Source organism: Bubalus bubalis, chromosome 10 (assembly GCF_019923935.1).
Source record: "Bubalus bubalis isolate 160015118507 breed Murrah chromosome 10, NDDB_SH_1, whole genome shotgun sequence".
Classification (NCBI taxonomy): Eukaryota; Metazoa; Chordata; class Mammalia; order Artiodactyla; family Bovidae; genus Bubalus; species Bubalus bubalis.
Genome location: NC_059166.1, coordinates 64,644,951 through 64,660,062, shown reverse-complemented (window position 1 = coordinate 64,660,062; position 15,112 = coordinate 64,644,951). Strand labels below are relative to the sequence as shown.

General features: G+C 35.1%; 1 protein-coding gene across 5 annotated transcripts in view; it reads left to right on the top strand.

Moving 5' to 3' along the window:
- Nucleotides 1–15,112, top strand: part of CDK19 (cyclin dependent kinase 19) — a 172,146-nt gene that overhangs the window by 61,028 nt on the left and 96,006 nt on the right. For 4 of the 5 annotated variants that reach the window (XM_044924406.1, XM_025294721.2, XM_006071819.3 and 1 more), the window contains one exon: nt 2,885–2,960. The exons of the other annotated variant lie outside the window; for it this stretch is intronic. In XM_044924406.1, coding sequence (XP_044780341.1) covers nt 2,937–2,960 — 24 coding nt within the window. In that variant the 5' untranslated portion in view covers nt 2,885–2,936. The remainder of the gene's footprint in view (nt 1–2,884; nt 2,961–15,112) is intronic. 5 annotated transcript variants of the gene reach the window in all.

Genomic DNA, 15,112 nt, shown 5'->3' with positions numbered 1-15,112 from the left:
TGCCAGTTCTTCATATGGTGAACCTCAGAGGTGCCACATCATCATTTTATCATCTACAGTTAACATAGAAGAGAACTGGTAATCATGTATGCATCTTCCTTCATTCTCAACACAAAAGCTGCAGATAAGCCTCAAGTCTGCAGATCTTTGAGTATTTTATTAATTTAGCAGATGGAAGTTATATTTAAACTTATTAAGTGAAATAATTACTGGGTTTGTTCATAGATCCTATCCATATAATTCAGAGCAAGAGGCCTATGCTTCAATCTATTCTGCTCAAGCTTTCAAATTCCTTTGACAGCCTGGATGTGAAATTCATAAGTCATTAATGTGATGTGTTAATTTTGCACTTTTTGACTTACTGCAAAAATCTTATAGTTTCCATAGCAACAATAACCTATCCAGATTGTGTAATATTCTTTACAGTATTAAAAATAAAACTATGCAATTACATGAGCTTCTGGAGCACTTCATTTAGGGAACTGAGGATTGGAATATTTCTTTAAAAATAAAAGTATAATTTCATGTGAAGATTTTGTCAGAAATAGTTTTTAACTTTAGGAATTTATTTAATTAAATACTCAGTAGTAGATACCTGATAGTAAATTTAATTATTGATTGTGTGAAATTTGCATTGTAAGTATTGTGTTAAGCATCTCAGACAATACGCTTTCACAGGCATACCCACACATATTTTCAAGGTAGGGGGGATATTTGGCTTTAATTACTTTCAGTCACCTGCTGCTGGTGTTGATACTTCTTAGTGTCTTCTCGGTGGTCTGAAAAACGTTTTGTTTTATGTTTGGAGGAAATAGGAAAGAAGAAAAGGAAAATGGGATCACCTATCTTTGACGTTGCTCTTTAAAACATGTCTGAAACATGCCTAAGATATTACTTTGAAAATACTAAAGATTATTTTAATAGTCAACTGTTTTCAAAGCGTCAAATTACTTTTTTTTCTTTTCCCCTCTAATTTAAGAGACAATATGATACTAGTACTAAAGCTGGTTAACATAACTTTCTACATCTTAACACAAGTGTTTTTCTTTTTATGTATCACCTTCAGTGGTCTTCAAGCCTGGTGGCTCAGTCGGTAAAGAGTCTGCCTGCAATGCGGGAGACCTGGGTTCAATCCCTGGATTGGGAACATCCCCTGGAGAAGGAAATAGCAACCCACTCCAGTATTCTTGCCTGGAGAATTCCATGGACAGAAGAGCCTGATGGGCTACAGTCCATGGGGTCACAAAGAGTCTGACACGACTGACTAACACTTTCACTTTTCACCTTCAATATATTCACACACACTCGTATATCTGAGTGTGTGTATTTTTTTAATACAGTATAATTTATATATTTTCTCAGCAGTGTATGATAAACATTTTCATGTTTCTAATGATTTTCATGATTATCATTTTAGTAATTGCAGAACAGTCTGTTGACATGTGGTGCAAATTCTGTTAATCAAAATGCTGCTTGTTTCCTGAATGCCATATATTGGAAGAAAAATGTATATAATATTCAGACTGTTGGAAAAAGTAACCATAACTCAATTATTTGCCCAAAACACAGATGATTGTGAAAATCTTTAAAATGCACATGAAATGATATTTTAAAATGCATATTATGAATACACTCTTAAACTGCTTTATCTGCTAGTAAGCAGAGTGGGGAAAATGAGCAATAGGTAAGTAAGACGTTGAGGCACTACTGAGGTACTATCATTTGACAAAATCTTTATGATATGATGATACAGTGTTGAAGCTCTAATATAATCAAAAGGCAAAACTCGGAGGGCATGGGTTATACTCCTCTTGTCAGAATAACCAGTGATAGGAGTCACATTTGTTACATTCAGCTGGGGCCTTGCTTCGGCTGCTCCTGTTGTTGGTACTCCGAAGATACCTCATTGCACTGGACACTCATTGATACTCTTTTTATGGATGGTATCCCCATTATTGAGCCACTGTCTTCCCTTGGTTAAGCACCCTGGTAACTACTGATACCAGAGTCTCCCAGAATTCCTAATCCTACCTCCATTAATTGGAAAATTCACTGGAACTACCAAGTTTTTCCTAGGGATCTTGAGAATGAGGTGTTGGTGGCTAGTTTTGAAGTCTTTCCAAGGCTTTTGGTTGAGGTCTTAGGGCTTTTGAATGTTGCCTATCCTTGGTGAAAACTAGTGTGCCTCAGTGAGTCAACAAGGCTTCCTTGGTGTCTCAGATGGTAAGGAATATGCCTGGATTGCAGGAGACCTGGGTTTGATACCTGGGTCGGGAAGATCCTCTGGAAGAGGAAAGAGCAATCAAGTATTCTTGTGTGTAGAATTCCATGGACAGATGAGCCTGATGGGTACAGTCCATGGGGCCGCAAAGAGTCAGACACGACTGAGTGACTAACTCACACACACACACACACAGTGGGTCAACATTCTTCTATAACTCCTCCATTTATTACATGGGTCTTACACTGTGAAATTATTTTGAATAAATATAGAAGTTTACATCTGTCATTTATTTTCAAATTAATGTTCATAACAGAATGCTTTCATAGACTCTAGATAATTAAGACAGTAGAATTATCTTACAATATGCTTGAGTTTATATTTATGCTTGTTTACTTTTTGAAACCAGTGTTGTGTTTAGTATCCTGTTCCATTTCAATTTTGTAGTTTGTGTTTTGGCTCGATCTAATGTTTTCATTGTGACATGAATTTCTTTTGGTATTTTACATTTTATAATTGAAATGTTATCAGAAATAATAAGCAATGCATGCATAGTGAGAGTGTTTACATATCACTGAGGCTAGTGCATTTCATTTTTCTTATAGTTAAAATTTTGAATCTGAAAATATATAGAAATAAATAATTTTTTTTGTTCCTATGCAGAAAAGATGAAAAAGAATATGCATTGAAGCAAATTGAAGGCACAGGAATATCTATGTCGGCTTGTAGAGAGATTGCAGTAAGTGGACATAAATGTTATTTATTTTGTTATTTATATTCGGTGATGATATTAATATAAATGTTTCATTAATATATACAATGCATGGTTATTTCAAAGATGTTAGTTTAAGAAAATTTTCTATGAGAAAAGTTGCATAAACTTTTTAATTACTTAAAAGTAATCTTTGAACATTCTCTTAATTATATTTAGGATTTATAATCTTAAGAATACAGAACGGAATGATTTTTTAAATTTATTTAATTTATAATTGAGTATAACTATTAATTTAAATTAGTAATTAATGTCTATCTTTCCTGTAATTTTAGGACTGATACATGTCTTTATAGAGAAGGGGGTGATACAGTTAGTGTGCATATTGAACATTTTCTGAAGAGTTCATGTTTTAGTGTTACATTTTGCTAGTTGCTAAAAAAAATGACTATCATAATAATAGGATAATTGCTTAAAGATCATTCTTTTTTTTTTTTATCTTTATATGACACACCTGTACATTTAAGAAATGATTGTCCATAAGAACACCTAACATTTCTTGAGTATTTACCAGGTACTATGCTTACTAAGTGCTTTTAAGTATTAATTTAATTTTCCTAACAATCATATGAAATAAGTACTTTTAGTATTTCCATTTTACAAATCAGTAAGCAGAGGCAAAATCCTAATTATGGCTTAGAAGTCTTAATATTATATTACCTTATTTTAGTTCTTCAGTTTCTTATTTTAGTGCTTTAGTTTCTTATTGAGCCTTTATCATGATATCACCAATCTATTGGGAATTTCTGTCTCTAAATTATTAAACATATTGTCCGTATCCATTAGGCATTTCTGTCTCAAGTTTGGTAACTATCTCATGTTTTACTCACAGCTCCTTATTTGTAGTTCACTCACATTGAAGCACTCCATCATCACTCATGAGAAAATGAGTAGTGCAAAGAGCGCACGAGGCGGGATTTCTGTAGACCTGAGTGTCTGTTTGCCTTTGTGGTTTAAACTAGCTGTGAGTCTCAGTTTCCTTATATTGAAATAAGGGAACTATAAGATCCCTTCTACTCATAAATTCTTTGATTTCAGAATGGAAGCTTCTCACTAGGCTGTGTACACTTTGGGGGCAGGGACCTTGTCTTTTTGTCCCTAGTTTCTTGCATAGTATCTGGCACATAGCAGGTGCCCCATAAATGCTTGTTGAATAAATTAATGAATAAACAACAAAGTTCTATATAATCCTTAGTTTGCTTTAGAATATATATTTATTGTTTAAAGTGTTCATTTTGTCATTTTTCCAGTAATTATAAATTGGTAATGCCCTACCAGAGTGAACATTTGATAATTGATTTTTAACTTGCTAAAATTCATAGAGTATTATTTCAACCAATGTGAATATCACTGGTATGCAATTTTGCTAGGGTTCCATAATTTAATACAGCATTAAGTCAATGTCCATGAATTAATTGGGTAAATAGCTGAATTTAAGGTATTGATTATTAGGAAATGAAAATCTAATTCTAGAGATCTTCTGAGGAATCCATGGATTCCCTTTTCTCAACATCCCCACTAACATTTGTTACATCTTGTCTTTATGGTGGTAGTTATTTTAACAGATGTGAGGTGATACCTCACTGTGGTTTTGATTGTATTTCCTTGATGATTAATGACATTGTGCACTTGATGTATCTGCTGGCCATCTGTGTATCTTCTTCTTTGGAAGAAGTCCTTGTTCAGTTCCTTTACCCATTTTTGAATTGAATGATGATATTGATGCTTTTTGCTGTTGAGTTGAGTACATTCCTGATATGTTTTGGATACTAACCACTTATCAGATAAACAGTTTGCAAATAGCTTCTCATACTTTGTACTTGTCATACTTTCCTTTTTATTTTGTTCATTGTTTCTTGTTGTGCAGAAGCTAACAAAACGTAACTCTGAAACTCATATACAGTCTTCATATTTTTATTGAGGGTTTGCTTAGTAGAACTTTAGAAAGTATGCAGTTTCTGAATTGAATGATTTTTTAATATTACCTGGATGACTTAGCCCCAACATGATAGGGATTTCGACATGAGTTTAACATGTATGTTATTGCATAGTGGCTAAGTGCGTACATCTTTGTACATTATAAGCTCACAAACATAGCTTTGTAATTATTGCTTAATGCAGTTGTCTTTTAAATCACATAGAAGAAAAATAGTTAAATATACTTAATGCTGTTTCTTCTATTTACTCATGTTGTTACCATTGCCAGTGATCTTTATTTTATGTGTAGATATAAGGTACTTAAAAGTCCTTTCATTTTAACCAAAAGTCTCCATTTAGTATTTTTTTTGTAGTGCAGATCTTCTAGGAGTGAATTTTCTGTTTTTGTATTTAGGAATATCTTAATTTCTTCTTTTTTTCCTTTTATCACTTGTTTCTCCTTTGTTTTTTGCACAATAGTTTTGCCACATATAGACTTCTTGAATGACAGTCTTTCTTTTTTCACTTTGACTATGTTATCTCACTGCCTTTTGGCCACCATGGTTTCTGATGAAAAGTCAGCTGTTAATTCATGAGAATCTCTTGTACGTGAGGAGTTATTTTCTTGATACTCTCAAGATTTTCTTTTTGTGTTTGTCTTTTGACAATTCGACTATGATATGTGTAGATGTGAAATCTAATTGGAGTTTGTTGTTTCTTGGGTGTAGAGACTAATGTTTTTCATCAAATTTGGGAAATTTCCAGCCATTATTTCTTCAGATATTCTTCCAGCCCTTTTCTATCTCTCCTCTCTGTTTGAGACTGCCATTATGTGTATGTTTTTAGTCTTGATGGTGTCCCAAAGGGCACTGACGCACTGATGCTTTTTGCTAATTCTTTTTCTGTTTATTGCTTAGACAGGATACTTTTAATTGCCTGTCTTCATTTGCTGATTATATCTTTTGCCAGCTCAATATGCTCCTAAGCCTCTCTCCAGTGAAATATTCATTTTAGTTATTTTACTTTTCAATTCCAAAATTGCTATATGGTTCTTTTTTCTTTGAATAGATTTTATTTTTTAGAGTAGTTTTACGTTTACAGCAAAACTGAGTATAAGTTCTAGAGATTTCCTATACACTCCCTACCGTCACACATGCATAGCCTAACTCATTATCAACCTCCTCCAACAAGGTAGTATGTTTGTTATAATTGATGAACCTATGTTGATACCCAAAGACAATAGTTTACATTAGGGTTCACTCTTGGTATTGTATATTTTATGGGTTTGGACAAACATCTAATGACATGTATCCACCATTATGATATCATGCAGAATAGTTCCCCTGCCCTCAAAATCCTCAGTGTTCTATTGATTCATCCTAGACCATCCACCTCCTCAGGTAATCACAGATCCTTTTACTGTTTACATAATTTTGCCTTTTCCAGAATGTCATATAGTTGAAACCCTATAGTATGTAGCCTTTTGAGATTGGCTTCTTTCACTTATTAATAGGCATTTAAGATTCATCCGTATCTGTCATGACTTAATAGCTCATATCTTTTTAGGATTGAATAATATTCCATCATCTGGATGTATTACAGTTTGTTTACACATTGATTTACGAAAGTACATCTTGGTTGCTTCAAAGATTTGGCAGTTATGAGTACAGCTGCTGTAAACCCTGTGTGTTGGCTTTTGTGTAGACATAACTTTTCAATTCCTTTGGGTAAATATCAAGGAGCAGAATTTCTGGACTGCCTGGTAATAGTGTGTTTGCCTATCTTCCTAAGTGACTAGACTCAGCAATGGGTGAGAGTTTCTTTTGCTCCACAACCTTGCCAAATTTGTTGCTGTCAGTGTTCTGGATTTAGTGTTCTAATAGGTTTGTACTGATATCTCATTGTTATTTAATAAAACTCTGCTTTAGCCATTAAGTCTTGCTTGTATGGTTTTAAGAGCTATGCAATTAGAGTCTTTTAGATAGTTCCTGGACATACCCACAGCTTTGCATATGGACGTGGTTACAGTCTTTACTACCTAGTTCCATTTATAGAAAATTCTAGAAAGTGCGCACTAATCTGTAGTGGTGGACAGTTGATCAGTGGCTGTGTGTGGGTAGGAAAGAAACAGGGGTGTATTACAAAGGAGCACGAGGAGCCTCTTGGAGGTGATGTGGATCTTCATTATTGTGATTGTCATGATGGTTTCATGGGTTTGTATCCATAATAAAACTTGAAGATGGTATACAGTTACACCTCAGTAAATTTGGGGGAAAATCAATAAAGGTGTATGAGATTATTAGTGGGTCAAGGGTCAGTTAAAGAGGAATTTATAAGATTTTGTGGATCACAAGATAGCTGGAGGGATTGGTCTTGAATAGGAAATGGAACAGATAGTTTATCCTCTGAAACTACAGAGGCAGAAGAAAGGATGATGTCAACATTAGTCAGTTTACTAGGGAGATGATGAAGTAGGTGCATTCTTGTATGCCTCTCTTAGTGTGTGTGAATCTTAAATGATGAGTGTTTTTAATTATTGATGAAGGCTATGTGAAAATTTGCTGATCAAAGATAAGATTATAAAAGTGTTATAGTCTACCTAAAGTAGGAGACCAGTCATGTCACTAGTCTGCATGACTGTGTTGTTTTCTTTATTATAAGCCCAGTATAAGAAGGGAGAATTGGAGTTTTTCTGGTTGATGAGGTGGAAGGACAGACAGTGTGAAGTGGTTGAGAGTCAGAGAGGTTAGGAGGGACTGATAGGTTGCGGAGAATGTAGATAGCACCATAAATTAAAAAGCAGATAAAACTTGTTCTTTGCCTTTTCCTTCTATGTCCCATAATATGCCTCCTGGAATTTTCTGGTTTATATAGAGGCACATAGATAAGAGGCCTTTGATTTGGAGAAGATTAGTAACATTTCATTCATTACTCTAAAATGATGGGACTGTGATTACAGATACCTTCTGAGAGCAGAGTTGGATGATAAGTAGAGAAGTCAGAATTTGTAACCATGGAATGAACTTCAAGAATGTGTACAGAATGGGAGGATGTTTAAGAACTAGAATGAGGGACTTCCCTTGTGGTACAGTGAATAGGAATCCACTTGCCAATGCAGGGGACAGGGGTTCAATCCCTGGTCCCAGAAGATTCCACATGCCTCAGAGCAGCTGAGCCTGTGCACCACAACTACTGAGCCCTCATTCTAAAGCCTGCGAGCCACAACTAATGAAGCTCACGCTCTATAGAGCCTGTGCCCCGCAACAAGAGATGTCATTGCGATGGAAGCCCCACACATTGCAACGAAGAGGAGCCCCCCACTCACCACAACTAAAGAAAGCCCACACATAGCAACAAAGACCCAGTACAGCCCAAAATAAAAGAAATAAATTAAAAAAGAAACTGTCATTACTATAAATAAACTAGAATGCATTGCTACCTCAAGTCTCACTAATAAAAGTCATTTCACATTTTAATTTCATTTGAATCTTATTGACCAGAGGTGAATTATAATAACATATCTTTGTACAGTGCTTTACAGTTAACAATACACCATAACAAGGAATAATTCTGGGTGATGAACATACTAGGAGCATGTAAACATGAACCTTTTTAGTCTGAGATTACAGGGGAGTTCTAATTTGATGTTTTTTACCTTTGTGGCCTGTGTAATCATAAGGTTGCTAGGCTGGAAATGTGGTAAACAGCATTAATTCTGATCCCATTTGTTTCCTGGTTATACAATTCAAATATGTTTATTATAAAACTCTCAATGTGGAAAAAGCATGTTAAAAGCATCTGTTACACTAACACTTAGGAATAATCACTATTATTAATATTTTGTGTATGGTCTTCTAGACTTTTTCCTTTATTAAAAAACTGAAGATTTTTTCCTGTAAGAGTGGAGAGTCCATTATTTTTTATAAAATGTAATTTCATCCACGGTAATACAAAGCTAAATTTTTAACTATCAAAATAATAATCATGCTAGTTCTGTGGGATATAAAAAAGATTATAAGATCTAACTCCTGAGTACTTTTCAAAAGATTGACACGGCCCCAAAGAAAGTGAAGATAGACTGAAAGGAAAATTAGTCAAAGGGAATAGGGTGGAGGGCATAGATTGAAGAAGGAAGAGAGCGAAAACCTCACTTCACGTCAGAGTGCTGTCTTCCTCAGTTTTGGCTTGAGACGCCACCGCCTCAGACCCCTCTGCCCAGCTTAGCCCAGCGTGTGTCCACCAGCATCCCAGCGTGGATGCTCCCATGGTGACACGTGGCCTCAGCTGTCATGGACTGTCACTTGCAGTTTTTCTCATAGCACAGAGCAGGCAAGGTAGAATGGCAGTTAAAAGATTTTTTGCTACGTTTTTTTTTTTTTTCCCCTCTCTTGCCACCATGGTGGTTTAGCAGGCTGCTATGTAAACATCAGTGGAATGCTTGGAACTTTCCCTTGTCTTCAAGGAATAAGCCCCCCACCCCCTTTTTTTTAATTTATGAAGGGGAAATGATAAAATATATGTTTGCTGTAGATTCCTTGAGAACTATTAACTGTCTATAAGCATGGCTGTAATTCTTACTAATACTTTTTTTAATGTTTTTTTTTTTTTAATTTTTGGCTGTGCTGGGTCCTTGTTGCTGCGTGGGCTTTTCTCTGTAGTCCCAGTGAGTGGGGGCTATTGTCTAGCTGTGTTCCGTGAGCTTTTCATAGTAGTGATTTCTCTTGCTGCTGAGCTCGGGCTCTAGGGCACAAAGGCATCAGTAGCTGTGGCTCAAGGGCTCTAGAGCACAGACTCAATAGTTGTGGCTGGGCACATGGGATCTTCCTGGATTAGAGATCGAAGTCGTGTCTCATGCATTGGCAAGTGGATTCTTTACCACCAAATCAGCAGGGAAGCCCCTTACTACTACATTTATTTTTATCAACCTTAAAATTATTTTGTTAAATTTCATAAATTGAGAACTGCCTGTTTATTCTCATTTAGATTATTTAATTATATCTCAGTTGCTTTCATGTTGCACTGAATGCAAATTTTTCTTTTAACATGTGTCCAATTTTATTAGAGTGTATAGATTTGTGGAAATACATCTGTGATTCAGGTAATTTACCCTTTCTATGACTGGGACGAAATCCAAGTATTTTTGTAAAAAATATTAAAGGTAGAAAAAGTTTTCTTTTTTCAGTAGGCTTTTAACATGATCTTTAATAATTATTTTCATAAAAAGTTTGCATGATTTTGGAGACTGGAACTAAATCATATATGAAATCATCTTTGAGCAAAAATCTGTTCTTTGGTATAATCCTTGTGTTTGCCTTAGAAACAAACAGAAGTTTACTCTTGGGATTGAAGATTCAGGATATATATATATTTTTCTTCTTTAAAATGTGTATGTGTTTTTCCCCCTTTTCATTGGATAGTAATAGTTACTACTTTTCTCATTGATATAATATATTTAGTTTCTTTGGCATTTAGATATATATATATTCTTACTGACTCATAATGAAAAGTGAAATCTTGTATGAGTTGGGGAATAGGATTTGGGATTATTATAGGATTAACCTGGGAGATGCATATAGAGTCAGCACATAAGGAGGGACTAGCATAGGATGGAAAATAAATCTTTTTAAAAGCTAGAAAGGGACAAGGGGCACATAAAAGGAGTTAACCAGCAGACAGATTCTCTAGTCCTCTGGTGTATCTATCTATCTTGCTATAGATGTTAGGTTTTGAGTCTCTTAAAAGTTATTATTGGACTTCCCTGAAGGTCCAGAAATTAAGACTCTGTGTTCCCAATGCTGGGGGTATGGGTTTGATCCCTGGTTGAGGAAGATCCTTGCATGCTGTGTGGCAAGGCAAAAAAAAAAAAAAAAAAAAAAAAGGAAAATGATTTGTGTGAGTGCATGCATGCCCCTTTTGGAGTATATTTCAGGTTGCTTTGCTTCCTCTGAGAAGACTAAGTGACCAATCTTTGTATTCTCAGAAGCAGATTTAAATACTGTGCCGTATGTAGGTATCTAGGGTTTTGTTTAAAGATGACAAAAGTGAGAAGGAACCATGAGAAGAGATAATACTGTTTTTGCTCACCAGTTTCTCATGTGTGTGTATTTGCATGTGTGTGTGTGTTACTGTGAAGGAAGATGGATTGATGTGGTAACACTAGTCACAGAAGTAACTCAAAACACTCCACTTCTCTCTTTCCCAACTCTAGGGGAATAGACTAGTTGGTTGAAAGTAGTACCTTTAGGCACCTGTGGTTGCTGTGACTCCTTTCTCTCTGCAAAGAACTGGTAGGTTATCGTCAAAGAGTTGACTGTGTCAGTAAATCCCTCCCTACTTAAGAAAATCAGTTATTTCAGTTCTCTTAAAAATATGAAAATGGTCAATTTCATATTCCTGCTCTAATTAGATTAGATTTAATTGACTTTTAATTCCCTATTTTTAGTGTTGTTTCTCTTTGTCTTGAATAATTTTGAAGCAAAAGTATGCTGATGATATAATGCAGAGTAAAGAACTGAAAATAAATCTGACAGTATTCAAAGGGCTTAGCTCAGAACCTGAAAAATATTAATAAATGCACAGTAAATGTTGCTTTATTATTATTATTTGTAATAACTTTATCCTATTTAAACTGTAATAAAAATATAATTTTTAGTTAAAATTGTTTTCACCAAAGTCAAAGTAAATTACTTTTAGCATCTATACATTTCATTTTTAAGGTGTATTATTATAAAAAATAAAGTATATTATTATAGAAGGTACTGAATTATACAGTTTAACATAAATTTGTTAATTCTAGATTCAAAATAAAGGATTGATATGGGAAAATAAAGTACTTATTTTAAAAATGTGCCTTAGGCTTCAGATTGTAAAGTGGGAGAGAATATGGACTTGAATATCAGATAGACTTGATGATGTATCTGAACTTCACCCTTTTTCCTCCATATCTTGGGCAAGTTGCTCCTAGATGAAGCCGTTTTCAGGGGGAATGAGGCTGTGTCAGTTTTGCTTTGAGGGCTGGCAGTGCCAAGGAAGCAGGCCATGTGGCAAGCCACAGATTGCCCCGACTCTCAGAATCCCTGAGCGTCTTCACTTGCTAATGTCCCAGGCCATTCTCAGCTTCACCCTCTAACCAGAATCTCATCTCATGGAATGTTTGACAAAGCACACCTTTCCATATATGTTCAGGAGTCGTATCATTTTTTAGGAGGGAGGAGTTGCCTGTGAAAGGGGAGTCTGACCCTTGCATATATATTAGTGGTATATGCTGCATCTAAGCTCTTGGATTAAAATATGGCTAATTTCTACTTTTATTTCTAGTTCACCTTTCATATTCCTTACTCTGATTTATCTGGATTTGGAATTCAGTATCATTCTCAATCTGTGCAATTTCTCTTTTTCTTTTTTGGCCTAATTATTACTCCTATAAACCAACTACCAACATACCTGATTTTTGTGAACCTTAGTTTATTCACATCTAAAATTGAGTTAATAGTTCCTAATTTCACCGAATTGTAGTAAGGATGTATGTAAGCCTCTTGGCTCATTATCAGTTCCCAGTGAAAGTTTAGTTTTCTTCCTTTCTCTTAAGTTGAATTCGTTAGTGTCATAAAAAAGTAAATTGTGTCTCCTTAGCTTAGATCAGTAATAATAAATAAGAGGCCAGGAAATGTGTTTTAAAAATTTAGTGACTTTGCCCTGGTCTTTGAATGTTAAATTACATTTAAAATGTACTATAGCAGCAGATACAGTTGTTCCTCCACCTCAAATGTATCAGTCAGTTAACAGATACTGATCAGTGCTTGTAACACATAGTGTTGCTTGCTGAGAGAATAGTATTTTCAGTAAGGTGGCAGTCTTTTAAAGTCAGTTATTTGGAATGTGAAATACTTTTTTCCCTTAGGAAACATTGATACGAATGATGCCTAGCTTAACTATCTACCCCACCAAAACTGGCCTCCCCCACCATTTTTGGCCTGTAGGTAACTATGGTATTCTAGTGTCATAGTACTTGAGGACTGCTTATAACATTGTCTCTATGGAGAAACACATTCAGAATTAAAAGCATACACCTTGCCTTGTCATAGTTTTTAAAATGAGAATAGGCTTTTCAGATCCAGGTCACTAGGGAGATAAGTGACCTGGGGGAGATAAGTCGTGTCACAAGATAGGTAGGTGGTTTTATGGCAACCAGAGTTGGAACGGAAATTGTGTTATCCAAGCAGTGGGAATTGGGAGCTAGGTCTCTACCTGGGGGAGAAAGAGTTGGGTTAGATAATAGATAATAAGGGAGTTAGGGCAGGCTGGCGGACCTGGGAGGCAGCTGGTTGAGTTTCAGGTAGAAACCAGGAAAACGAGGAATGGAGACACTTGGCCAGTCAGTAGCCGTCTGGAGTCAGTGGAGTGAGCTAGTGGATAGGGTAATCTAAAGTGATACGGATCACGAACAGGGAAAGCCTGTAATTAGGGTTTTGGTATTATAGCAAAGGATTTAGCATATTTGGGGAAAGAAGTTTAGTTCCTTCAAGTATCAGTGGATTTATCATAATGAAATAATCTCACATATTACTCTTCTCTTACTTTGGCCTCGCATGACTTCTGGTGACACAAACTGTTCACATTTTTAGTATAGATCTTTGACTTAATAAACAAAACCCAATCAGAACAGTGCACAGTCAAGATAAAGTAGAACTTCAACAGATTACAAACAAGAGAATAGTCTGCATTTTTAAAGGATGAAGATTATAGTTTAAAAATAAATAATTGTATTTTATTAACAATGGGCAGTTGTATATTATTATAGCAGGACTGAGATAAGATGATAAAATATAGATATTGGTTTACAAGTTTCTTAGTATACTCAGCAGCTTGGTAATTTCAAAGTTTGAATGGGCTATTTGTCTAATTGTCTAAAGAATGTTCTCATTAATTGGCAAATTCTTCAGTTTGTAGATTTTAGTGTTGTTAGATAACATAGCATTCAGATAGTTGAAGGAAATAAGCATTTAAAACAAAATGACTGTCAAAGGATTCTTTTGTTGTTGTTATTGTTTTAAAATTTATTTATTTTTAATTGGAAGATAATTGTTTTGCAATACTGTGTTGGTTTCTGCCATACATCAGCATGAAGCAGCCATAGTTACACATATGTCCCCTTCCTCTTGAACCTCCCTCCCACCTCCTACCCCATCTCACCCCTGTAGGTTGTCAGAGCACTGGGTAGAGCTCCTTAAATCATATTGCAAATTCCCACTGGCTGTCTATTCTACACATGGTAGTGTATATGTTTTCAGTGCCCCTCTGTCAATTCATCCCACCATCTCCTCCTGCCACCCCCACCCCCACCCCACTGTGTCCACAAATCTGTTCTCTATGTCTGTGTCTCTTGCTGCACTGCAAATAGGTTCATCAGTACCATTTTTCTAGAGATAATGCTCAGTATTCTTGGCAGCAAAATAATATCAGAAAAGAAAAATATTTGAAAATCTTATTTTCAGAGTAGTAAGTAACTGAGGTTTAGGTATAAACTGGATTTTCTTTTTTTTTTTTAATTTATTGACGTATAGTTCATTTATAGGTACAAGCTGTTTTGTCACCTTTTTTCTCTATAAATACTAATTTTTTTAAAAAAGTGCTTTTTCTTTTTTCCCTGAATTGCCTGCCTTTCTGTCTTTTGTTTTCCTTTCAACTTGCTACCTGTTTGATTAATAAGCTTAACTTTATTTATGGTCTTTGGATGTTCCTGACATGGTTTTCAATTTAATCCTCCTCAGAAAGAATTTTTAAAGTCAGAGTGTTTTAATCCAATAGAAAAATAGGCTAAAGAGTTAAACAGAAACTTAAAAAAATTTGAAACATTAATAGCCAATAAATAAAAAAGATGCTCAGTTATACTAATGATCAGGAAAAAAAAATAAAACCACAGTAAGATATATTTTTTGCTCTCCAAATCAGTAACGGTAACTGGCAATGATGTAGAATATTGGGGAACTGGCATAGAGTGTTAGTGGAATTGTAAATTATTATTTTGCAACTCTGAGGAGAACAAGTTATTTACCTAAAAAAATTAGGTATACCTTGTTACTCAGTAATTTCACTCCTAGCTATCTATGCTATAGCACTGTTTCTCAGCCCCAGTGGATCCAGTCCCCTGTTTTTAATAATTAATCTCCAGTCCTCTTTACCATCCTGAACTGAAATTCATA